The sequence below is a fragment of the Centropristis striata genome, chromosome 2, assembly GCF_030273125.1.
Source record: "Centropristis striata isolate RG_2023a ecotype Rhode Island chromosome 2, C.striata_1.0, whole genome shotgun sequence".
Lineage (NCBI taxonomy): Eukaryota > Metazoa > Chordata > Actinopteri > Perciformes > Serranidae > Centropristis > Centropristis striata.
This window is the reverse complement of record NC_081518.1, coordinates 10382579-10409070: the sequence shown is the minus strand read 5'-3', so window position 1 is coordinate 10409070 and position 26492 is coordinate 10382579. Positions and strand designations below refer to the sequence as shown.

At 36.6% G+C, this 26492-nt stretch overlaps 1 protein-coding gene across 1 annotated transcript; it reads left to right on the top strand.

Annotated features, from left to right (window-relative positions):
* Window positions 1-207: 207 nt before the first annotated feature.
* On the top strand, window positions 208-25880 carry chs1 (chitin synthase 1). The gene is made up of 34 exons (XM_059353405.1): window positions 208-254; window positions 4108-4243; window positions 5990-6175; window positions 6837-7038; window positions 7962-8122; window positions 8494-8569; window positions 9104-9222; window positions 9978-10155; window positions 10416-10512; window positions 10636-10732; window positions 11722-11843; window positions 12095-12190; window positions 12320-12484; window positions 12578-12725; window positions 12920-12985; window positions 13110-13285; window positions 13367-13425; window positions 14613-14813; window positions 14913-15081; window positions 15382-15497; window positions 16631-16810; window positions 16928-17032; window positions 17182-17299; window positions 17843-17924; window positions 18001-18239; window positions 18510-18634; window positions 20148-20229; window positions 20617-20770; window positions 21112-21219; window positions 21638-21748; window positions 22643-22780; window positions 22881-22960; window positions 23094-23160; window positions 25709-25880. The coding sequence occupies exons 1-34, from the start codon at window positions 208-210 to the stop codon at window positions 25781-25783; spliced, it is 4281 nt and encodes a 1426-aa protein (XP_059209388.1). The 3' UTR covers window positions 25784-25880.
* Window positions 25881-26492: the final 612 nt, after the last annotated feature.

The following is a 26492-nucleotide window of genomic DNA, read 5'->3' as shown; positions in this document are numbered from 1 at the left end:
AAGAGTCAAAAAATATCAAGGTAAAATTTCTCATTTTCCATATATTTAAATTAGATCAATGCTGAGCATAATTTAAAGAAATTCTATCCATTGTCTTGTGTTAATGTTTCACTTAATATTATACCATAGAAATCCGTCCTAAAAAAACTTTTCTTCTTTGACACACAGACTTCACATTGGCCATCTTGAGGAGTTGAGCAGACAAGCATGGATGAAGTCAAAGGAAGATTACGCAAAGTACAGGGAAGACACGGGTAAAAACCAACCTACACTAAATGTTACTTTTTTAAGTTCATCACATTTCATTTGTGCTGTATTTGGGGTGGTGACTGATGTAATAGTTGAGAGACAGAGGATCATGATGATCATAAGAAAGTCGCTTAAGAAAGCAGCCTTCTGAGTACTTTTGCGTCGTATCAGTGCAAAATCCACATAGAAAAGATTTATTTTAATTCTAGCTCAAAATCCATTATATCGCCTGCCATATCGGTAATTAGTGAACTTTTCCACCCTAAATTTGATATCTGTATCAAAGAAATCACATCAGTCAGGCCCTAATTTTTAGTAGACTTAACATTAGTTCTGTGATGTGGAAACATGATAGCTTGTTGTAGGAATAATCTGTGGTAATATTCATAAAAACAATTACATTTTTTAATAGGCATACAACACAAATTTCTGTATTGCTATTTGCGGGGAAGTAAGCAGGACTTACAGAGGAAGTTGATCCCTGTCATTTACAACAAAGACAGCGTTGTATTAAAGCAATTTTGTACACCTGAATTACTAATGACTTAACAATTAAATCATTATCAAAATAGTTAAATTTCTATAATAGCTAAAGCTGATTAATTTTCTGTGGATCACCTCATCATAAGGTTTAAATACCAAAACGTAATGTATCCTGTACTGTACAAATCTAGTAAAAACTGATGAGGATGAATGACATTTAATGTTTGACATTTAACTGAATATCTAAGTGAAAATAATATACTATTACAAATGTTACCGCATGATTTCATACAAATACAGATACTGTTGGTAGGCTATATGTTCTAGGTACATTATCCGTTCATAATGTACACAAATTATGTGTTCAGATTTGTTTACATGAAGTTTACTTGCCAGTCCACACATGACTTAGATTAAGTATTCTCGGACAAGTAGGAGAAATATTGTTCAAATATTATCTGTTTTTATACAAATAATGTCATCAGAGCATTTGTAAATTTATGATAGTTTGTGCTAAAATGTAGGCTACTTTTGATGATATTATCTTCAAAATAAAAAAGTCCTTGACTTGAGGGCATAACAATGCAATTTAAAAAATATATATATATTATGCAGTGTTGACATGTCAAAAAAACAGTTCACCCTGGTCGACTGTTGCAACAAGATCAGGAACTGAGTGTCCACGGTCCCATTGACACATTCAGACAACTGAATACAGAGTTGGAGGCAGGACCCCATTTATTCCTATGAAAATTACATCTATGTGACCCATAGAGCAACAGACTATCGACTTCTGCCGACTTAACCAGCTACTTCTGGTTGAGCACTCTGCTAACTACAACATTAAATGATTTAAACTTATGGCTCCCCTACGTTTTCAAAATGTTAATGGACCAAATAAAAATAATTCTGACAAAACAAGTCATGTTACCATGGTTGTGATATTAAAAACAATGTATTTAGTCAGAAATGACCAAAGAGTTTGTCCAGATAGCCCAATATAGGAATAGCTGTATTGTATTGCCATAATTTGTGAACATTAATTGTAGAGAAGAAGTAAAAAATACTATTTGGCTTCAATATGTATTTAACTACTGGAAGGGAAAGAAAATTCACAGTGAATCTATTTCCTCATTTATTTAAGGACAGCACAAGTCATCCATTAACTAACAAAGATTACAGTACCAAAATGTATGCCATAAAGTTTTTAAGTTGTGACTGGATGTATTGGATTAGAAAGAAATACAGTCTTCACACCACTCAGCTTTAAACTAGGCAGCAATTCTACTTCCTATCTGTAGGCACACAATCAAAATATATTAACCTCTTCATCATTGTTAGGAGGATAATTATTAGTGAGGTAGATATTGGTAATGGATATTATCATTAAATTGTACGCACAGTGATATATCATGAAGTATTGTATTACCAGCTTTTCACTGATATAATTTACAGTTTGAGGAAACAGTTAATTTCCCTTGTGCACCGCTGTGCTTCTCTTTATTGCAGTGGCTGATATCATCCCCGCGGATACAGACTGCTGTTAGGGGAGTGCTGCTCCATTTAAAATGTTAAATACGTACTACAGTTGTAATCACATTCTGCATGTTGGTATCTCCGAGGTCAAAATACTCTGCTATCCTCTGTAAGAATAGGAGAAGATTTCAAAGGAAAACCACTTACATTTAACAACCAGTCATGATTTAAAAAACTCTGAACAACAAATACTTAGGTATTATTTGTTAAGTCTGAAATACTTAATATTACTACTTAATATTTATCATTATCGGCCAGGTAGAAAAATAACAGTATCTGGGATGATAAATAATAACCATTAACCCCTTTAAGTTGTAATGGTCAGCCAACATGCGCAGCTGACGTATTTCCTCCAGAGGCTATAATAGTCTCTTAATGCTACAGACAAGATATTAGGGATGTAAATCACAATATGATATTAGATCGATTCACTGGATCGATATGAGACGATATCATATGCCCATTTAACACAAACTGTTACATTTACATCAACTCACAATAAAAACTTAAATATGATTTTACCATTTTATTTCTGAGCTCTTCCAGATATTTAAATGAAAATCATCCATTCTTTTTAATACAAAGAATAAAAATAGACCTTCTGCCAAACTGCATTTAAGTGCAAATGTTTTTATTGGTAAACTTAAAGAGCCGGTGATAATCATTCAATTATGAACATAGACCATTCCCAATATAGAACCCATCTGTGTGCTCAGTTTACTTCTCAAAACAAAAGAGGGAGACTGTCAAAATAAAACCGTGTATTAAAGACGGCAATATGAATCAATGTTTGGGCATTGCGTCGATGCAGTTCAATGACAGATTAATCGATACATCAATCTATATCGACCTCTTACAGCATCATTAAACTTTACAAACGTAAACTTTGGGCAAGGGTATGATTGATATTATGATCTTATATAAACTTTATGATACTGATAATTAAATGGAAAAAACTGCCTTTCCTTCAGCTTTTTCGCAAAAACGTAATTTAGATATATTCACTCTTCTATCAAATCAGCAGTGTTTGTGGCTATTTATGTAATGAGTACTTATTTATATGCCTCATTAAAGAAAACAGCGTGTCACTGTGTACACGTGGCTGAGGAAATACTGCAGAGCAGGTTGTTTCACCTGGACTTGCTGGTATTTTTGATAGTTGCCATAGCAATATCAAAGGTCACAAAGTGTTATCAATTCAAGGGAAGAGAAACCACACCCAGATAATAGTTCTGTACTTGACATTAATCAGCCAGCAGTGGTGGATGGCTCATATGGCTGACAGAAACTCAAACGTCAACTCAAATTGTACCAAATGATGAACCTTGACCCTCTGAGGAAATGTATATTTTTTGATAGACTAATAAAATAATCATAATTATCTATTGAACCTTCTCAAGATGTTACCAACATCCAGCTCCACACCCTGATCATGACCTGCATCCAATCATTAAAACTATGACCCTTATACAATAAAAAACATTTATTAGCTACCTTGTGACAGGCCAATGCACCCTCTTGTTAATAACTTATCCCATATGTCAAACACTTATTCACTGCCACATTCACAGTCACTTTTCTTCTGAAACTCTGACCTCTACTTTTAGGGCATTAAACTACTGTAGGACATTCAGCAAACTACACAACATAATGTTTTCTCATAAAGTTTCACATAGATGCAAACTGGTTCCTAAAAACACGTTTCAAACTCGAGCATAAGTCTATAATTCAATGGCTGTTACTAGCGTTCTGCCATCTCCATCAATTGAGTTGACTCTGGCCTTAATCATAGAATAACTGTGATCATTCAATGTATGTGTGTTCATGTGTGTGTCTCAGGGATACATGGGATCCATTCCAGCTGAACCCAATAGGATCTGAGAAGGAAAGCAAGAGAATATGTTTCCAACTGGCCCAGTACCTGGTGGCTGTTATTGTGGGGTTAGCCGTGTTGACCAGTGCTGTTATCGCTAAGGTAGGATTATCTGTCTGTCTGTTTGTCTATTTATGAAGTTATTCATTTATTTATCATTGGAGTTGAGGCACAGAGGACAGAGATTCCTGGCACTTAATGTGAAGCCTCAAACTAAAAATATTGGCTGCAGAGAAGCATTTTTTTTGTCACTGTCATTTGTTTTCAGTGCAGTAAAGTCCATGTACTGGTAATATAAGGAAGACTGGGATTTACTGGCAAACCTTTCCTGATTACTTTTAAGAACATGTCATTTCTTCATTGTCATCATTATCGCACACAGCAATAAGGAAGTTCATCAGGTTCATTCATTCATAATTTTCATGAAAGTGCTTTGAATTGCTTTTGATCACTTGTAACAGTATTGCTGGCTCGGTGACTTCTTTCGTTGGTTTTCTTTGATAAGTGCACTGTCAGTACTGCTCTTTCTTTTTCTGCATAGTCATGATGTCTACTGCTGTATGCGAATTACAGAATAATATTCAAATGCCTGTTTTATACATGTTCATTCTGCCATCAGTGTTTAAAGCTGTTCCTCTGTTTAGAATTTTGGAATTAGAAATAGTTATTGCAAGATTCCACCGCACCTGAACAAAAGCAACCAATCAGAGCCATGTAGTCTCTAACAAGGCTGTCAATCGTGTCAATGATGGCTTGTGAACCGCAGTCAAACTGTCAAACTAGGCAGCTCTGGTGAAATATACCACATGTTAAATATTTTAGTGTGTTCTTAAATACTAAAATGACAAAGTTGACTGCCAAAATGGAAACAGTCAAGCAAATTTTCTCAGCAGAGAGGAGAGTTAGACAGCTGCAGGAGTACGGTAGTTCTCACTACATCAAATTCTGGCTTTTTTTGCTAACTACAGCTACAACTGTATCAATTCCTGTAGCCTACATCTGAAGGGTGTTTTTCTTGGGAAATAGGGCTGTCAGAGCCATTTGCCATTAACCACAAAGCTGAAGGAAATGTTTCTTTTTCCCTGTGGAGACAAAAAATCTGTACGGTAAACTTTGATAGTTTACAAAAACGTATATCTTATGTGTCTCTGCCTGCCTGTCCATAAAGTAACATGAACATTAGTGCCTTTTATGGCAGGGCGGGGCGTAGAATCCTTGATCCCTTTGTACCCAGCTCTGTCTGGTTGTTATTGTATGTGTATCTCTGTCTCCCTCTTTGCAGATGTCATCTTCATTTTCTCTCTATCAATCTTTGCAGTATGTACATGTGTTTGCATTGTCTTCATCTCCGCTTCTGCCTCTATTCCTTTTCAGTTTCTCATCTTCCTCCTTTGGCCTCATCTTTCTTTCTCTGGATGATGAATTGCAGGACTATGATCAGTCATAAAACAATGCATTCACTGCCTACTGTTTATCACGGTCTACTGTTTATGCCTTCAAAGTAAATTGATTATTGCTCAACCTGATTAACTTCCTTATTGGTGTGAGCATAAATGACGACAATAAAGCAATGACATATTCTTAAAGGTAATCAGGAAAGGTTTGCCGGTAAATACCAGTGTTTTTTATATTACCAGTACATGGACTTTACTGTCACTGCACTGAAAAGAAATGACAGTGACAAAGTCAAATGCACTCTTTAAGGTGTCCCTCTAAAATCTCAATTAAAAAAAAAAAAGAAAGAAAAAAACGTGTAAATGCAAATTGTACATTTACTTTTGGCCATATGTGTCATCAGTCCAAACTCTCTAGGTTTCTTTAACATACTCTTGTTCTCTTTTCAATCAGGGCTCTCTCTTAGTGTTGTCAACGTTGTCCAGTCCATACTCCATGCGCGACCCAAAAGAAAGACAGTTCTACATGCTGATGTTGGTTTTCTGCCTTGTCTGTCCCAACTTCCTGGTGTTCCTAAAATCACTATGGAAGTGTGCCTTCAAGAGCTTTGTACAACCCAACATGAAAACCATGGCATCGGTACGTTTTTTCTTTTCATTTATGTATTCAGCTTCTCAGATTATACATTTCTATGAGGTAGACAATTTAGGTAATACTGTAAAATGGGTCTGCATTGTCACTCAGCTTTATATATATATATATATATATATATATATATTATCTTACAGGTGTGTGTGTGTGTGTGTGTGTGTGTGTGTGTGTGTGTGTGTGTGTGTGTGTAATTAGCAGATCTTGATCATAGTATGCCAATGGGCATGTTGTCACAGTGTTTCCCCTACAATTATATTAGATCACAAGAGAAGTAATTTAAGGTTACCTGTCCTATAGAACAGGTATATAATTTGTCATTTTATTAAACAAACTAAATAGCATTATGTTATTTATCTTATTTACAAGATGCCCCCCCCCCCCCCCCCCCCCCCCCCCCCACCACCACCACCAAAGAGCTGTAAATCTAGGGGAAACACTGTGTCATGTCTCAAGATACACTTAAATCTATGCACTTATCATACACATTGAGATTCATACTTGTAGTTCTCAAAATAAGTGCACACATAGGAAAAGATACTAATTTGATTTCATAATTTTTAAGGTAATCCATGCTTTCACCCACCCTAAAGCCAACAGAAATGCTGCAGATATGTTCACTTGATCATGTGTGTCTTTGCGTCTTTTCCAGATTTGTGCCATTGAGTGTCTGGTGTCTCTTGGTACTTCAATCCTGGTGCTAATCGTTATGCCTCAGTTTGACGTGTTGACGAATCTCTTCATCAGCGGCGGAGTCTGTATTGTGTCTGCCATTCTGCAGATAGTATACAGACTGCAGAGAGACAAATGGAGAATCCTGTTCCCAATCTGCTCCCTCATTCTCACAGTTGCTGGTAACTCTCTTTTTCTGTTTACTATTCACAATACTGACTCTCTGCCTGCCTTTCTCGCACAAAAAAAAATAGCCTTTGAAACTCTGTCAGCTTGAAGATTATTTTTTGTTTAACAGCCATGTTAACATGTCTTTCCAAGTTCTACATTAGAACTAGGAAGGGGGTAAAGCGGTAAGAGGACAACAATCTGTTATCATCTTCCTCCTACAGAACATGTTATGCTGATTGTTTTTGCTCTGTTGTCTGTCTATTGTTTTGAACAAATTTCTGTTATAGTGTGCATTTTCAGGTTTTGACTGAACTGAGGTGCCTCTAATTATCTGTCAAGTCAGCTCTTTTCACTTTTTTATCCATTTTTGTGTTTTCCAATGCAATGTCTAGTTCAGTAAACCTGCCAGCCTCATTATGACAACTGTCTCAGATGGATTATGTAGGATTTACTAACTGGCATGACAACACTGACAAGTTCTGATCTGAGCATTCAAATACAAACTGCAGGTAACAAGCTTCAGGAAAAACACTTCAGCAGCTCACAGCTTTAGAAAACATGTTTGAAGACTGACTTTTAGCAGCATGTGAACATTTTCTTTTATTACCATATGCACAAAAATGTGGTTAGGTCCAGGCAACAATTTGGTTAAAGTTGGGGAAAGATTTTGGGTTTAATTGAATGTTAAGAAACACGTTTTCTTTCCAGACCTAAACCAATTGTCAGTTTTCTTCAAAGTGTATTTGCTGCATTTGTAAATTGTTGTTTATAAATCTGACTGATCAGAAATTTAAACTTTTTTAATTTATTTTATTGTCAACTTCAATATTGCATAAAGTTTTTAGCTTACACACAAACTCACTGACATGATGAGACCAACAGAGCTACTAACTGCTGAACTACTTAACTCACTGATTAACTGTCAAATTAACAGGTTACTGCCTCCTGGCGACCGACTACTATGTTCGTGTAACATCACATGTGGATCGACAGGAAGGCGACTGCTATTACTACATTGGAATTGGAATTTTCTCTTCACTTCTCATTTCCCTGTGCTGGTGGGAAAATCCACTACAAGCTACTCATCGCATGCAGGTATGTTTTTCTATTGCTCTGTATTCACTGCCCCAACCTCTAAATTAGAGAAATACTACTTTTTTTTTTCATTTTTTATAAATCAGACAACAAACTGCAATTTATCCTACCAATTCATCCCACTGTAGACTACAAATTAATGATTCATAAGCTCCCACTAACCCCTAGGCTTAAAAAAGAAAGTTATTGTAATTGATGCAACTTAATTTTGTATGTCTGTACTGCCCTCGTGGTATTTTTTGTCAAATGTTTTTTCATGCATTCTGATAGAGCTTCAGCTGGATGTCGAAAGTGTTTCATTTGTAATATATAAATATATTGACTTAACATAATCAGTGAGACTCTTCCTGTCTCTTTCTTTCCCCCTGCAGGAAACGCTGTCAGAATTGGAAGGTTTCAGGGACTTTGTGTTTGTCATCAGCAGTATTCTGAGGATAATAGTGATAGGTAATTATCTGCCATCAATGTCTCCATCAAAATACAAAACTCCCAAAAAAAACATGCTGACAAAATAACACAAGCTCTTGAAATGTATTATCACCACCAACATCATTGTGTTTTGCCAATCTTTCTCGTCATCTCATTTCCAACATTCACACTGGAAAACAAACAGATTTCTGTGATGTTCGAGGTGCAGATGGATTGCGGAGGATGTTTTCCAGCTGTGATGAAGTCTTCAATTGTTGTTTTCAATTTTGTAAAGCTATGCTTTCTATTCTGCGCAACACACCACTTTTATCCCTCTATATATAAAAGCCTGATTTCCATATATTTACTTGAATCTCACTGTCTCACTGTTCTAACTACATCAGTATACTCGATTTCACAAAGAAATATACATACATACATACATACATACATACATACGTGTGTATATATATATATATATATATATATATATATATATATATAATGTGTAACTTCATTAGATTATTTCTTTTAAATCAGTGATATATAGTGATATATCGTATTCTGTTGTAGGAGGGGTATACCTGCTCTACCATGTGTTTTTTGAGAAATCTATCGTCTGGTCGGAGTTTAACCTGACGAATGCTGACTGGGAATTACTGCAAATAGGACTGGTGCTGTTTTTCTTACAGGTAGGTATAAGAAAGACAGAAAAAGTAAACAATCAAAACAGTTAGAGAGGCGGAGACATGCTGTAGGTACATGGGCTCTATGAGTCATGGTATCTCACTGTGCTCCCCTTGGGGAATATTCACTAAGGATTTGAAGCCTGTCCTTAGGTGCTAAATGGTCAAAATGTTTGTCTATATCCACTGAAGTAAAATTAAAGACAAGCTGCACTACATGAAAATGTGTGTTTGAGCTCATGCAATAAAGATTATTTAATTAGGTGAAGGAAGAACTTAATGCAATGCAGACAGACCACTGTGGCAGACATCTCAGAAAACAGGTGTAAAACCTCTGACACTGTTTTGGGGGACACACTGAGGGAGCAATGCAACAGCCTGTTATTTTTTAACATGATTTTCCCCGTTTTACTTGCTGTAATTACCTCCTGATTTAATATTTTTCTCACAGTAGGTTCAGTCTAGATTGAAGCACGTAATTAAACACTTATTAATCAGGTCTGTTAGATGTACTTCCTGCTCTACATTTGAGTAGTTCTTTAGTTTTAGTTTATTAAAGTTTTAAACACATTTGACTCTTAAACACATTGATCCTTTATAATTCCAGCATGTTTAACTCGATCAGTAATCAGAATCAGATCTTACTACCATTCATTTACATATGTAGTTTAAAGTAACTTGTTCATTGAAAAATATTATTTTGCATCCCTGACAGTAATTTGCAGTTGGCTTTATTAATGTTTAACCTTGCCTCCTGTCAGGCTTTCTGCTCAGCAGCCTGCCACTGGTTTGGTGTGGTCGCCTGTAAAATTCACGCAGTCAGGATGAGTTTTGCACTTCCAGTATGTTCCACGGGACCTGTAGTGCTACTGTTGGGAATAATACTTTTCCTGACAGAGGTAGACAGATTGGATGGAGCTCAACATGGGAGCATCACAGGTGACTTTAATATTCTAAGATACTGTGCATTGTTTGTACTCTGTTTAAGTGTACTTTTGTTTAGTCCAAGTTAGTTTAATTTAGTTATTTTAGTCATGCATCAGAAACCTTCTCAGACATCTGTGAATTGTGAGAAATCTTTGGCTACAAGTTTCTCAAAATTCTATAATTTATACTGAATTCTCTATGTAATAAAAGCATGAGACATCATTTCATTTATTACCAGTATTCTAAAAAATGTACCTATGTTTCCATTACAGAGTTCTGTGAAAGCTTGGCAGGCTTGAGTCACAAGAACACTACCCCTGTCGTTTTACTAGAATTAACAAGGAGCATTTGTCGAACTTCTCTCAACAGGTACATTTGTGTGTGTGTGTTCGTGCTAGGTTTACTTTGTGTGAATGTGAGCCATTGTGCTCCCTGCAATTTATGCAGCCTTGGTGGAATATAAATGTGCTTAATGTGTAATTTGATTGACAGCTACTACTTGCAATGGCCTTTTTCAATGCTGGCACTGGAGGGAGTATGTATGTGGTCAGGCTTCGTCACGTGTACCTACTACGTATGGAAGATCAAGGTATCAATACACACACACACACACACACACGTGCATACACGCACACACACACACACGAATGTCACATGACCGTTATTATCTTTGCCAAGCTACTGACCTGGTTTTTATTAGTGTAGTATGAGCAAGGGAAGAACCCATTAAATTTTTTAAACATATTTTTTAAAATTCACATTTTAAGATAGGAAATTTATGCTGCAATCGTTTCTATGAACAATATCCTGATCATATTTCATATTTCATCTGACTGTTTTCTTTGTTCTTTCTTGTGAAACAAATACTGGAAACAGTCTTGTTGAAACACTCATTTTCATAATTAAATTGAATATAAATACAATATGACTTCTGAGCACTGGAAATGGGACCATCCAAGGAACACATGAATGCACCATTAGCCTTGGAGGAGGTCTGTGTGGATTTCTACTTTCCTTTGTGTAGCTTATTGTGTTGAAAAGTTTAAATTTAAAAAGGTCTACAGCAACATCCTGCTCCAGAAGCAATGGACAACAAACCTATAAATGTTGATCAGCCAGAGAACAGTTTTCAGTGGAACTACTATTTTATCAAAAAGAAGAATCCCAGTCAAAAACTTCAAGGTCTAGCAAATCTATGTCTGGAAAGAGAGGCTGCTTTTAAAGTTTTTGAATGTAATTTTAAAGTCTATGAGCACCAGAAACAAAATCCTAATCACATCATTGTATTTGAGTAGCAGTATACATTGTGGACATCAAAACCGAAATTCCACCAAAACTATATGCATGGCTAGATACAAATAAATCAGTGTGGATTTTTTTTATTTGTAATTTGGATAAAGAGACCCCTTATAAAATGGGTTCTGTGTTAACTGCAAGGAATAATTCTATTTTATAGCCTACTGCCAGAGTCAAACTTAAAATCACAACAATACACGGCACATTTTACTGGTTATTTTCATCAACCGAGATCAGATAGAAAGACACAAACCTAAATGCCTCAATGTTTCTGTGTCTCAGGTCCAGCGTATCGAGAGAACCTCTCAGCTGTTTGTTCGTCGACTCTATGAATCTGCCTTCATTGACCTGTCTCTGTTACTCAACACCAAGATGAAGCTGCCAGGAGCCAAAAACCAAGAAAAGTGAGAGGGGTCTGAGGAAATTTTCCCTGATTATTTAGATTTGTATTGTCATTTAATTATGGTCATATTTTAAGCAGGTACATGGGAAACAAAAAATCTGTGATGATGATTAAGAATCAACAAAACGTGGCACATGGCTGATATTAGCACCACAAACCTTTAACAGTTTTCTAGACAGCAGACGCTCATAGTGTTAAAGATTTCAGCTGAACACCTCTCCCTTCCCTTCTCTGCCCCCCTCTCCTCTACAGCCATGATGACATCCAGAACTGTGTGATATATCTTTGTGCCACCATGTGGCATGAGACCTATGATGAAATGCTGAAAATCCTCACCTCCATGTTCAGGTTAGACACACTTCAATGGATTTGAATTATTTTTATTATTGACTTTTATGCTTTGAAATTGGTACAAAAGAAGAAAATGCTAATAATAGGCTTTTGCAGTATTGTTACAGTTGTTTGCTCTTGTTTTAGGTTGGACCGCTATCGAGGTGATCCAAAGGAGGAACATAATGACTGTTTTGACTTTGAGTGTCACATTTATGTAGATGATGCCTACATGACTGAAAAGGGCACAGAAAAGAGGCTGGTTAACTCTTATGTTACTGACTTGATCCATGTTGTCATAGAGGTTTATAGGTGAGATTATCCATCAAGCCGCTAACTATCGTTACGTTTATCTATCCATCCATCCATTCACCTTACCAAACATCAATTCATCCATTCATTTAGGGTGTTTACAAACAAAGAACCAGATGATGTGTCAATCATTGAGGCTCCCTACGGCGGCAGGCTAATGTGTGTTATGCCAGAAGGCAACATGCTGTATATTCACCTAAAAGACAAAGGACTCATCAGGAACAAGAAAAGATGGTCCCAGGTATGGTGTAATAGCCGCTTTTTTTCCAAGTTAAAACTGTAAATGATGCTAAAGGAAATCTTTATTTCTACAATGGTTCTTTTAAAAGGCACAATGAGTAGAATTTTCCTAAAAAGCAATGTATAGAATTTCATCATGTCTCAGATGAATCTGATTCTGGATATTCACACTACATTACTCTAAATTACTTTCAGATTATGTATATGTACTATCTACTTGGTTGGAAGGGATACATCGTCAAGAACCCTCAGAAGATCCAAGTAAGATTTTTCTGCACTTTGTCTGAAAATGTACATGTTAGTATACGTATGACAGTTTGTCTATACTGTAAAAATATATATATTTATACTCAAATCTATTGAATATCTATGCTGTTTTGTCCAGCACCAGATTAACCCAAGGAGAGAAAGTATGATCTCCCTCTCTGGAGAGATTTATCTGTTGCCTCAGTATGACAATGACCAGAAGAGAAAATTCATCTCAGATGACAACACTTACATCCTGGCTCTGGATGGAGACACAGACTTCCAACCTAAAGCTGTGATTCTGCTTGTGGACAGGTCAGAACAACTGTTTTTCAGTCATTGTTTTGCAATTACCTTTTTAAACACAGTGTAATTAAAAACCAAATTTTTTGACAGGTTGAGGATGTATGACAATGTAGGTGCAGCGTGTGGTAGAATCCATCCAACTGGTATGGGTAAGTAGACATTGTTTTGGCCTCTATAGCAGACGGTATTGTAGTTTGATCAAACAAGGTTCAAGTTGGCTTCAAGACTAAGATGTTGATTTTACTTTAAATTGCTTATTCTGCACAGCTTGCATGTAGAGTCAGTTCAGAGAAACCACGATGGCAAGAGCCGGGGCTATGTAGAAGCTTTCACTCCATTAGTAGGGCAGAGCAAAATATTTACAAGACTGAATTTCTTAACTGATTGTACCTCCATATTTTTCATCCGTACCTTGCAAATATTATTCATAATTTCAGAGTTTTGTTTCTCAGGTGGGACTTCCTTACATGGTATAGTCACTAATTGGAAAGGTTTATTTTTGTGGCATTAATCTAAAATATTTCCCATTTAAACAGTCCTGGTTCAGTTTTGAGCATTGGTGCTATCTGGGTGTATTTTGCATCCTCCTTATACAGCAAAAAATAAGTCAAGTAATTTGCCAGAAGTAGGACTGGAGATGGCCTGGTTAACTATCTGTCTGCACGCGATGGACTGTTACTGTCAGCATATACCCAAAGTACAACTGGCATAGACTCTAAATTCTAACGTTTTTATCTCCATAAACAGATTCTACATATGTACGTATGCTGAATCTGTTGGCAACGGGACCATAGTTTGGAAACCAATCATGTTTTAGTTGGCTTTAGGTGATTACAGTAACAATCTGTGTGGAAAGCAAAAGAGGCACAATGCATTGGTTAAAACACAATCTTGGAACCCATCGCCTATCAATTTAGCTTTTTAGTAGATTAGCTAACCTAGTTTTAACTGGCTATTTGTACAACGATGCAGTTGTAGACTTGTAGACACCATCTCTCAACTCTAACTCCATTCTTATGTCTCAAGTTGCAAATCGGACTGTTAAAAATGTCCATTGCACAGAATTCTTGTCTTGGATATTAATTTTCTGGAGAACTGCTGGCTACATGGGAACCCCAGACATATCAGCCCCTGCCCCAAAAGGCTAAATTAGCATCACACTGATAGCCAACAGGTTACCAGATTGCCCTCAATATGACTAATTTAAAAGGGAGCATTTGTACATTTTCACTGCTGAAGATTGTCCCTTATTTATCTCATCTTTTCCTTCCTTTTTTCATTTTTCTTTATTTCTTACTATCAATCTATCCATCACCCTGCCTGCCCTTCATCCCAGGTCCCATGGTGTGGTACCAAAAGTTTGAGTATGCAGTTGGCCACTGGCTACAGAAGACAGCAGAGCATGTGTTTGGCTCTGTGCTGTGCAGTCCAGGATGTTTCAGTCTTTTTAGAGGATCTGCCATAATGGATGACCATGTATTGAAGAGATATACAACAACTGCAACCAGAGCTTCTGAATATGTGCAATATGATCAAGGTCGGTTGGAAAGTGCATTTTAGTTTTAGTCTCTTTAACTTTTCTTTTGGACTGTTTAGATCCATTTCGCACATTTATTTTTTGTCTTGTGATTCCCAGGGGAGGATCGTTGGCTGTGTACTTTGCTACTGCAACAAGGGTGGCGTGTCGAATACAATGCTGCATCAGATGCATACACCAACTCACCACAAGAGTTCAAAGAGTTTTACAACCAGAGGAGACGATGGGGACCATCGACACTGGCAAATACACTGGACCTTCTGAGCAGGTTAGTGTTATTTATTTTTAATTGTGGACCCAGATTTTTTGTAACTTAATTAAATTTAAATTTGCTATCTTAAGGTGTTTTGTGATGTAGAATTGAGTATTAATTTAGAAAAAAACAAAAGTTTCCCAGTGTGAGCAGTAGACATCTTGTTTTGGTACTGTATTTGCAAATCGTTCTATATATATATGTTTTTCATGGCATCCCAGCTTTTTTGGAATCTGGGTTGTAAACCCTTATCAGCAGTTAATATATGACACATTGTACATTGTATTAATGTAAACATTTCTCTGTTTTTTGCAGTGGTTCAGAGACGGTGAAGAGAAACATTTCCATCTCTAGGCTTTACATCTTTTACCAGATGTTCACTGTTGGTTCCTCAATCCTTGGTCCGGCCTCTGTGACTCTGATGGTGGCAGGTACAGTAGATTAACTACTATTTCAAGCCCCCTTGCATCAAAGTCCATCTACTTACATCCAGGGTTTCCCTTTAATTACCTAGAGTGGGGCCGCAAGACTCTAATCTGTCCCGCCAGACTCTCATGTGCTGCACTAACGTCACATTTCAAGTTACTGAAAGTATATTTACAAGATTCATAATATAAAGTTATTTTGCGTTGTGTTGCCGTTGCCTCAGCCGTCAGTTAGTCAAAACCCCAACCCTCACCTCCCCATCCTCCTCCGAGGTATGCGCGCACATTCACACACTTAGACGCGCACTGAATTTACTGAGCTGCCCTCCCCACTTCTCAGCTTCAAAACAGAGAAACGTACCTCCCTGTCTGTATCAGTCCCATCCCCACATGATCTCTCCGTGTGTTTGTGCCTGTGTGCAAGCCGAACTAAATACTAGCAACCTGTCCGGGCCAGTTAGAGGTCCAAACACACTGTTGCATTATGCCGTTCGGTAGCCGTGAGTTAACATTAGCTAACAATTAAAGTTGTTTTAATCACCAAAAGCTCATCTGTGATGAATTACATCCTGTCGCTAGTCACATGCAGCTTTCAAAATAAGAGCACAGTGTTAAACAGAATCCACCACAGAATTGACAAGACGTCTGTCAAAATAAGATGCCTTAAATAAAACATAAAAGAACCCTTATTCTTGATTAAAATAATTCTTAAAATATGCAATCATTAAGATTAGTGTATATGATGGAATAGTAGTATTAGAATGTGTGAGAGGCACTACATTTGGGCTTTTATGGAAAAAGAATTCTCCAGGGGGACATGCCCCTGGACCCCCCAAGCCAGCTATTTTTCCACACTGGCTGGTTATTCCATATCCTAGTGGAAAGCATCTTGACGGCAATTAAAAATGTCACATTAGCATAACAATAAAGATTCTATAATACAGTATCTCCCGACTGTGAAAAATGTTATGTGAGGTGTTTGCTCTCATTTAGCTCTCAAAGTGCACAAGATTGATGCATTTTACTTTTGTATCAAATTTTCACCTGCCCAGACTCTCATAAAATCCTGTGGGAAACACTGTATATCTGCTTTTTATTTATTCCCCTCCTCTCTCTCTCTCTCTCTCTCTCCCTGCCAGGTGCTTTCCAGTTTGTTCTCAAAATTGCTGGTACACTTTCCATTATCATCGCATGCATCCCTCCTGTGTTCTACATCATCATCTGTTTTGTAACAAAGAGTAATACCCAAATAACCATCGCTGCCATTATGAGCGTTCTGTACGCATTCCTCATGACCGCATCCTTCTTTTCTATCATCGGTGGGTGAAAACACTTAAGGAGTTAGGTTACTGTTTGAATTATTTGTCAAATTATGATTGAGTAAATGTATATAAAACCCATAAATGCACATACACTCACCATGTTCTCTTTATTAGGTGACATGGTGGTTCAGGGCACATTCCTAACACCCACTGGCGTGTTTTTGGTGTCTATGACAATAATGTATGCAGTGACAGCTTTACTACACCCAGAAGAGTGTGGTATGCTTATATTACATTATTATAAACATTACTTTCACTTTTTTATGTACTCTTGAGTTCATCGTTTTATGTTGTTATGTTGTTGTTTTATGTTATGTTACCTTATGCTAATAGCTTTACATTCTGTTATATTATGTCTTGTCCTCCAGGGATGATCATCTATGGTCTGATGTATTTCATCTGCATCCCCAGTGGATACCTCCTATTGACCATCTACTCACTGGTTAACATGAACAATGTGTCCTGGGGCACAAGGGAATCCAGCAAGTAATGCACAGATCCTTTTTATTGCACTGATCCTTTTCATTTTACTGATTTTATTATTAGAATGAGTGGTGGTTATTTCAGCAGCAAACTATAATTTTCATTATTGATTCATGTTTTTATCACTCAATTCTCTTCTATTACAAATGTAATCATCCATTAATCTAAACCCTATGTACTAGTTGATTACATGACTTCCGATTTTTGCACTAATGATGTTAGTTGTAACAGTAAAGCAAAGTACCATTTATTTTGGACCAAAAAGTGATTTCTGAAAAAATGTCCTTTTAGCAAACCAACTAAAAACAGCAAAGAAAATGTGATTCTGTACAATTATGTAGAATTTAAGTTGCTTATCCGGTCCGGGTAATTATGGGAGCAGGCTATTGTTGACCAGTGATTCAGTTAGCCAACAGAAGTTTGTGACAGCAGGGAGTTGATCTGCATTCCCATTAATAGCTCACTGTATTTTTCTATATTTTCATTTATGTTGAGTTTTCATCAGTATGTTTCTTCTAACTGTCCATCTTTATATGTGTCTGTCAGGGGAGAAGGAGAAGTGAAGAAAAACCACAATCTTCTGTGTGACAAAAACTGCAGACTATGCTGCTGGGATGTGAAGTTACAGGTACTGTTACTAAACTTCTACTGACAAGCCTTTCAGTGGATGAATAGACATATTCATTAATTTTATCCTGTTGCAGGTGACACAGGAAACCGAGAATCTGATGCTTCAACAGATCACAGGCCAGATGTCAGCGCAAGCCACTCCCGTTCCAATCACCAGTCAGGACTCAACAACTCAACAGGCAGATGCAAAGACGGAGCCTCAAGCCAAAGTCAATACAAACGAAGAGGACACTGTGGAAGAAGAAAAGAAACCTCAAACTGACAAACGCAAAGGGAATGTGGCAAAAGACAGTGACTATACTTCCATTAGCAGGTATTTATTTTTATTTTTGTTTCTCTCTTCGGCTTATCAAAATCTATTTGGTCACTAAATATTTCAGTCAATCCATCAGACACCTGTATTACCATTTAGTTAATCAGGTGTTCAGTTATTTTTAACACACCGGTGCATGCAAAATCACCACTATACTGCTGACTTAAATAGAGATTACCCTCAGTGTTTGTGGGACAAATGCACATACACTGTAGTTGTGAAATCCATACTACCCAACATTAATACAAATGTGTGTGTGCCTGTGTGCAGTGATGACAGTAACAAGACAAAGACATCATCACAGAGTGTATATGACAAAGATGACGCTGGGGATGAGGATGATGATGACTCACGATTTCCTGACCATGACGGAACAGATGAGGCTCGTGTCAGTGGTGAGGAGCACCTTACTGTTAATATTAGTTAGTGTAATCAAGGGTGGGCGATATGGCAAAATCTTCCATCACACCGTATATAATTTTATGGAAGTGGTATATATCATGATGCAGTAAATTAAATGAAGAAATTATTTAAATAACATACCATACTTCCTTATTTTATTCATTGACTTGGAACATCCATAGGCTACCAACCTACAGGTTTTTTAATTCTTGAAACCGATATTGCCTTTTCTCCCTCCATTTACATGCTAAAAATGACACAATGATAACAAATGTTACACAAGTCTGAATTTAAACAAAAAAAGAAACATTTATTAACAAAACATATTAACAGTTGGATAGCAAACAATGTGTATGTTGTTATAGGCCTCGAGGTGGTGGCGCCTCAGATGAGTCAACACATTTAGTGTGTTTTTCGTGTTTTGATATATAATTTGTAGTCGCGGGACGAAATTGTGTCCGGAAGAGGAAGAAGAAAAAATCCACAGTATATATATCTATATATATAGATATATATATCTATATATATATATAATTTCGTCCTGCTACTACAAATTATATATCAAAACGTGCGGTTTGATCAGGATCGGTGTGCTATTACTTTTCTCTACGGAATCTGAATTTTTCGTGACGTAAGTCACGAAAAACTGCCCAAAATTTTACATTGAATGGGAATATGGGAATGGGAAATGTATGGGGATACAAGTGAATGGGACGGACGAAAAAAAATTAGCAAAAAAGAACAATAATTTGAGATTTTCAAACATCTACTTCTCCGGCATAATTTCCATGCCCGTTTAAACTTTAAACAGTAGACACAAGTCTTGTGTATCAGTGTATTAATCCACATTTCGATAGGTCATATAGTTTTTTTATCAATCCCTGTTCAATGACCATGATCATTTTTGGAGAAATTCTGAGATTATAATGGGTGTGTATTGCATGGAGTATATGGAGTATGAGTATAGAGGGAGCGATAAAACTGTCAAAAAATACATTTGAACACTGCGCTCCAGGCCGCAAATTCCACTCTACAGAAATAATTTATCCATAGAAACGTAGGAAATTTTGTCTTCTCACTCACAATCCTCTGGTAAAGATGTCAGAGTTATAGTTTGGGCGTAGGACGCACAGATGCGCCACCAACACACACCAACAGCCTCATTGACAGCCATATTAAAAACGTAGGAAGATTTCTGTAAAAAAGCATATTTAACAGTTTTTCAAATCACTCTTACAAAGCTATTTCTTAATTTTTCTTCACAAAAAACATATATAGTTACAGATAAGAAATTTTCTAGTTATTATTTTACGACTGTACACTGTACAGTATACAGTATCAAATGCCATATCACCTGACCCTACCTGTAATTCATGCATATGATTATGTAGATTTCAGTATGTATAATTATACTTTACATAACATAACACGTGTGTGTGTGTGTGTGTGTGTGTGTGTGTGTGTGTACGTGTGTGCGTGTGTGTGTGTGTGTGTGTGTGTGTGTAGACTGGGTATTGCCAGTCAAAGAGGAGTTTTTGAAGAAACTGACTTATGCCAACATGAAGAGAAATCTTGAACAACAAATACGGTAAATATTTCAAACATTTTACAGACAAATGCACATTTTGATTTGTTCTTAATCACCAGGCTTTCCTCAGAATTTTCCACAATACGGCAATGGCAATGTTTGCAAAAAAATAAAACGTAAATACCACAACAAAATGTGTCTGCTGCCAGCAACAACTTTGTAATGCAATGTAGACATAATTGGCTGTCTGCAAAACAACAGTATGTTTAGTAACTTTAAGTAAAATTGAAGGCTTGTATGAGGACACCTACATGACCTGTTTGTTTTTCCAACACTTGTTAAACTGAAACACTGGACACACAGTAACACTGTTGTGTCAACTAAAACTGTACAATTGCAATTGTATCATTACAGAATTGTTTTATTTTTGTGCCTTTTCGTCCTCAGATACTCACTCCGTAACAGAGATGATGATGATGTGTGTGAGGAGTTGGTCTCAATGTTAAAAGACACTCTTAATGCAGAGCTATGCGATGTGGGGCCTGAAGATGTCCTGTCAGAAACCGATCTGGAGGAGCTACAATGTACACTGGAAACTCAGGTAATATAATACTAAAAAGAACAAGAATACCACAAAAACAATTGATGTGGTTAAAAACAAAGAAATAGTACTAATGCATCTGAAAATAGAACGCTATCGTTAGCTTTTGTTTTTTTCCTCTTCCAAACTACCCATCAACCTCTAATTTTCTTCTTCTTTTTTTACATTTTCAGCAATATGTGTTCTCACATATCCATTATGAATAAAATATACCATTTTATGATATTACATTGGAACAAATGTTTCAGAGGATTTTAATTTTAACAAACAACTTCGAAGAGGAGGAACAAAAAGAGGAACAACTAAATCACTGAATAAAATTGACTTTCTCCATCTTCCAGGCTCGGCATATCCTTAAAACCAGTCACATGGAGAAAAAATTAGAAAAGACAGTAACCAGAGCAATCCAGAAAACACTTACTGCCCCGCAAGTGCAAAAACTTGAAGAGGTAAGATGCTGATTCAGCCCCTGGTTCTACGGTAAGCAACTACTGGACAACAGCTAGCAACTCAGTGTCAGCTGGGGAGCTATTAAATATTTTCTTTCAACAGACAAAGAAATAACAACTCAGACACTAATAGTTCATACCGGATAGGTCTGAGAGGGTAAGGTGACAAAACCAGGTATATTGATGTTTTGGCAGCTTTACTTTTTGAATTATTTCATGCAACAAGGTGGAACAATGAAATAAAAAAGTAATATAATAATTATCTGAAATATTATGTCATCTTTTTGATGGACTCAGTCAGATAAAAATCGATACTGCCTTTTTAGCCATTAAGTTGGACATGTGATTTAGTTCCACTTTTGGGTGATTTTAAATAAATCCTAAAAATGATTGTGTGCATGGATTTGTGTGTCTTTAGAGTGAGCACGACTTCTGGAACAAGTTAATCGAACGCTACTTGACCCCTATTTCTGAGAGTCAAGAACATAAGGACGCAGTCAACAGAGAACTAAAGTCACTACGCAACAAGGTCAGCTGTCTGCTTTTCTGTTTATGCAAAAGTGTCTCTTTTTTGTGAATGTGGCATGAATCCTGTGTCATATAGGACTTATATTGTGTTAGGACTGTTTATTTTCTAATAATTCATTACAATATTAGTCTGTATTGGTAGCCAGCTTAAACTCGTTCTACCACATATACAGCCCCAAATTCAATCCTCACATATAACACATTAACGTTGCTTTAAATATTTAAATGTCCACTCCTCTGAACTAAAACAAACAGTTGTCCTCTCTCTCTCCACTTCGAGGATGACCTACTGGAACACTGACGTCAATTAAGTCGTCGACACGCAGTGTTGAGCCGTGCCATTACATTTTTCTTACCCTTTTTTATGGCTACCCCAGACAAAGAGGGAAGAGCAGTGCCGGTGTCAATATCAATATTTGAGCTTTTAAAAATCTGACAACGATGCTGGATGCTTTCAATTTTTTTTGTAAACATTACCATTTATGATGAATGTTTGGCTATCAAAACATTGCATGATCTAGTGATTGTGACATTTTACATTTGAAATACAATTGGTCATTGCAGTCTTGAACAACGTGAACAACCTACAGTATGTAATGACACTTTCTAATTGTGGCATTTTGAGTGCAAGCCCTGACTTGTCAGTCAGTCTGCTCTCATTATAATTTACAAGTTTTTATACTGTATTACTTAGAAAACATCCATAGGTGACCCTTTTTTGGCATAGGAATGAAAATAAGCAACTGGGATGTTGTAGGTCTTTCAGGGAGGATAATCCTAAAATTTGAGTCCATTTTGTATGCACACACCCATTAACATTGCAGGCACTGCATGCTATTAATTATAAGTATGAAAACCTAATTGTAAGCATTACATTTTCCTTCCCTTCTCACAGGCGGTATTCCTGTATTTCATCCTCAACGTGCTATGGGTGGTGGCTACCTTTTTCCTACAGGCCATTGGAAATGATGTCATCAGCATCAAGATCCCTAAATACTTTCCAAACGGAACTGAATCTGGAGAAATCCTCAAGGTTAGGACAGTCTCAGATGCATGTACTGCAGAGACAGATAGAATAAAAGTACCCCTGTAACTCCTGCTAAAAGTAATCACCATTCAATTTGTGTTCACAGGTGGAGCCTCTCAGTTTGATGTTTCTGTTGTCTTTTGCCGTTCTTCTCCTTGTCCAGTTTCTGGCCATGTTGTATCACAGGTACACATAAACATTTTGTCCATGTGCCCACACCCACTGTATTCTCATTACTTCACAATCAGTGAAGTGTAATATCAGACTTTCAGCACAATTTTTCTACTTGTGTTTCATCTAAGTAATTCTCTGTTTGCAGAGTCTACACTCTGATCCATGTGGTTTCCTATCGCAGCACAGAGAAAGACTACAAACCGAAAAGACCTGTAAGCAACAACATTCAAACATACGCACGCATACACATAAAACTGCAGCGAATTTTCTTGTCTTGTCAGGTACAGTTCTGACAGAGGTTTGATGATATGAAGGAACAAGCCACTTGGACCCTTCAATATAACAAAGAAAGAGATCCAAATTGCCCATAGCTTGCCATCATGAAAACAGAAGAAAGAAAAAGCATAATGTACACAAAAATCTAAACCATAATTTACTTAAACACAAATGACAGCTAGTTCAGACACAACATTATAATATATATGCCACACTACACCACATTCTGCAGGTTTTTTTCAATGTGATGATAACATGAGGACAACTCTTGTTTCAATTAGAATACAATAATACATGCATGACATAATGACGGTAAACGATTTATCTATCTAAAAGCACCCAGAGTTCACACCAAATGGAATGAATCCCTTTAAGCAGAGACAATGCAGACAATAACATTGATACATAAATGTTCACAATTAAACAATTTTAATTTATCACGGTGAAAAAAATATATATATAACGGCGTTAAATATCGGCCATCGCATGCCATGCTTGCGAAATCAAGGAATCTGCCATTTAAAAAAACATATCTATCTGACCACCTTTACAAACTGTCAAGAGTCACAGCCTCACAGGTGAAACATAACTGAAATGTCAACAACAACAAATGGCAATTGTAAGGTAATTTGTGCAGTGTGCACACATTAAACACAACAATAACGTAACAGTACTGTTACTGTACAGCAATAAAGGTATGATAATTCAGACAGCACAGAGCGAGGAGGGGAGAGGAGGAGAGGAGAGTTTGTATCAGCTACCGGTGCTGCTGTCCTCCATGGTGACACAGATGCCAGATAGACATACTTCCCCAATGTAGTAATGTAGGCTTAGGCTACTTCTTGTCAGTGGTGGAAAAAGTATTCAGATACCTTACTTAAGTAAAAGTACTGATACAACACTGTGAAATTACTCCACTACAAGTAAAAGTCCTGCATTCAAAACTTACTGAAGTAAAAGTACAGAAGTATCAGCATCAATATGTACTTAAAGTATCAAAAGTAAAAGTACGTCTTATGCAGAATGACCCCACTTGGATTGTTTTATATATTCTAAAAATATATTGTTGGGTTATTATTTTTGATGCATTTATGTACGGACCGCTTTAATTTTCCCAAGGTAGGGCTCATTTTTACTACTTAATATACTCTTATGATGTTCAATTTAAAACATGTTAACATGTTAGCAAACATTTCATATGAATCATGTTTTTATGTAAAATCTTGAACTGAAAAGTAACTAAAACTGGCAGCTAAATATAGTGGAGTAAAAAGTACAATATTTGCCTCAAAATGTAGTGAAGTAGAAGTATAAAGTAACATAAAATGGAAATACTCAAGTAAAGTACAAATATCTCAAAATTGTACTTAAGTATAGTACTTGAGTAAATGTACTTTGTTACATTCCACCACTGCTTCTTGTCTAATATATATTTGAGTGTCCAAGTCTTCCCTGTCATATGTTCCGTCTTCGTCCTCCTTATTTGTCCAGGTTTAGGTCCAGTTTTGCAGTCGGTTTGAGCAGTTTAATTTTAAGCGGTTAACGTTAGCTAACTTAAGTAACGTTAACGCTAGTCTACAAAAACACGTAAGCTGGCTAGCAAGTTAACGTTGCTGATATTATTGCTGCTGGAAAAGTTCCTAACTAACGTTACCGAGTTTGTTTCAGTTGAACGAACTGGCGAACTTTCTCGACTTTATTTACATTGAACGAATACACAGATAGTTGCTTCTTTTCACCATTTATACGGCGTGAAGCTACGAACCACGGGATGTCAACGTCAACTCCACCTGTGTTTTCAGGTGCAATACCATCTGTCACCACAAAGGCTATTTGACGTTTGCCAAAAGTTGTAATCCAGGTGGCGCTGTTTTGCTCTGGAAAAAACGGGTATAGATTTACAATATACCATGGAAACCTGAGAATATAAAGTGAAAAGCTGACAATTGAGAATGACACTGATTATGAGATTTTAAAAATATTAAACATTGATACATTATCAAATTAATCCCAATCAGGTTTATACGTTATGCAGATCCATAATTTAATCCAGTGGTCTCCAACCCAAGGTGCAGGCCCCCTCCCAAAGGTCACAATAAAAACATTTTATTTTTTATTTTTTTTTTTTTAATCTAACTCTTAAAAGTAAATACAGCTGTCATTGTTGTAGTGGAGTTAAAACTATAATATGTAGCACTGAAATATAGCATATGCAAAACACAACAGACACAGCATGAGATGTACACATAAATCGATCAAGTACCAATCATGTGCCCAACTCTACACAATATAGGCACACACAGTGGTTAGTAATTAAACTGGTGGCTAACTGCAGGTGAAGGCTAACCACAACAGTCTTCGTTTAGGCAATGACACTCATACAAACAACCTCAAACCTTTTTTTGATACACTTCTGACATTGCAGTCTAGGTAAAATCATTTCAGCTTCCACTCATTTTTTTTTTTTGCCTTCCTTTCACCTAGGAGGAAGATGAAGACTACTCAGTAATAGAAAACCACTCTGCCAATGGACTTGTCATTACCAGTGAAGATCTGTAGGACAACCAGCTGTAACCAGTGAAAGCCAGCGACCAGCAAACCACACAGCAGTGCTCTTACCACCTGCTAGTAAAATACTTATTTTTACAGCTTTCCCATGTCTAGTGAGATTTTAATTGATTATAACATAATCAATCAGCTTTATTGGACAATTTCTAATGAAGAATAATGAACACGTAAACTCAGTTTTTTACACAATGTGACTTCTGGCAGGACTGTTCTTATTATCAAGTGTTTTATTTTAATCGATTTGCTCTTAAGACTTGTATTTATTGTATCTATGGTGTGGTTGAATGCATTTGGACTAATTGAGTGTTCTTATATGAATTTAGGGTCTAAAGATAGCATTATTGTACAGACTCCACATCAGAATGTACAATCAATTATGCAGTTTAAAACTAATTTTTAAAAGCCTTGTAGAAGATACACTTCATTATCAGAAAGTTTACAGAAATCTGTGTAACTTGGTGATTTCTTTTTGTTCTTATGTCCACATCAAAAACATTAAGAATCATAATGAGCTAGATATAGGTGGAGGCAAACCCTGTTCATTTGCCCAAATTCATATGAGCTCCTTGTCAATTCAGTAAAAAAATACACTTTAATGCGTTGCTCCCAGGAAAGAGTGCCAGTCAAGATTATTAAATGCGATATTTGCACGTTAATACTTTAAAACATTTTATTCTTAAACCTTGTATTTTATGTATTT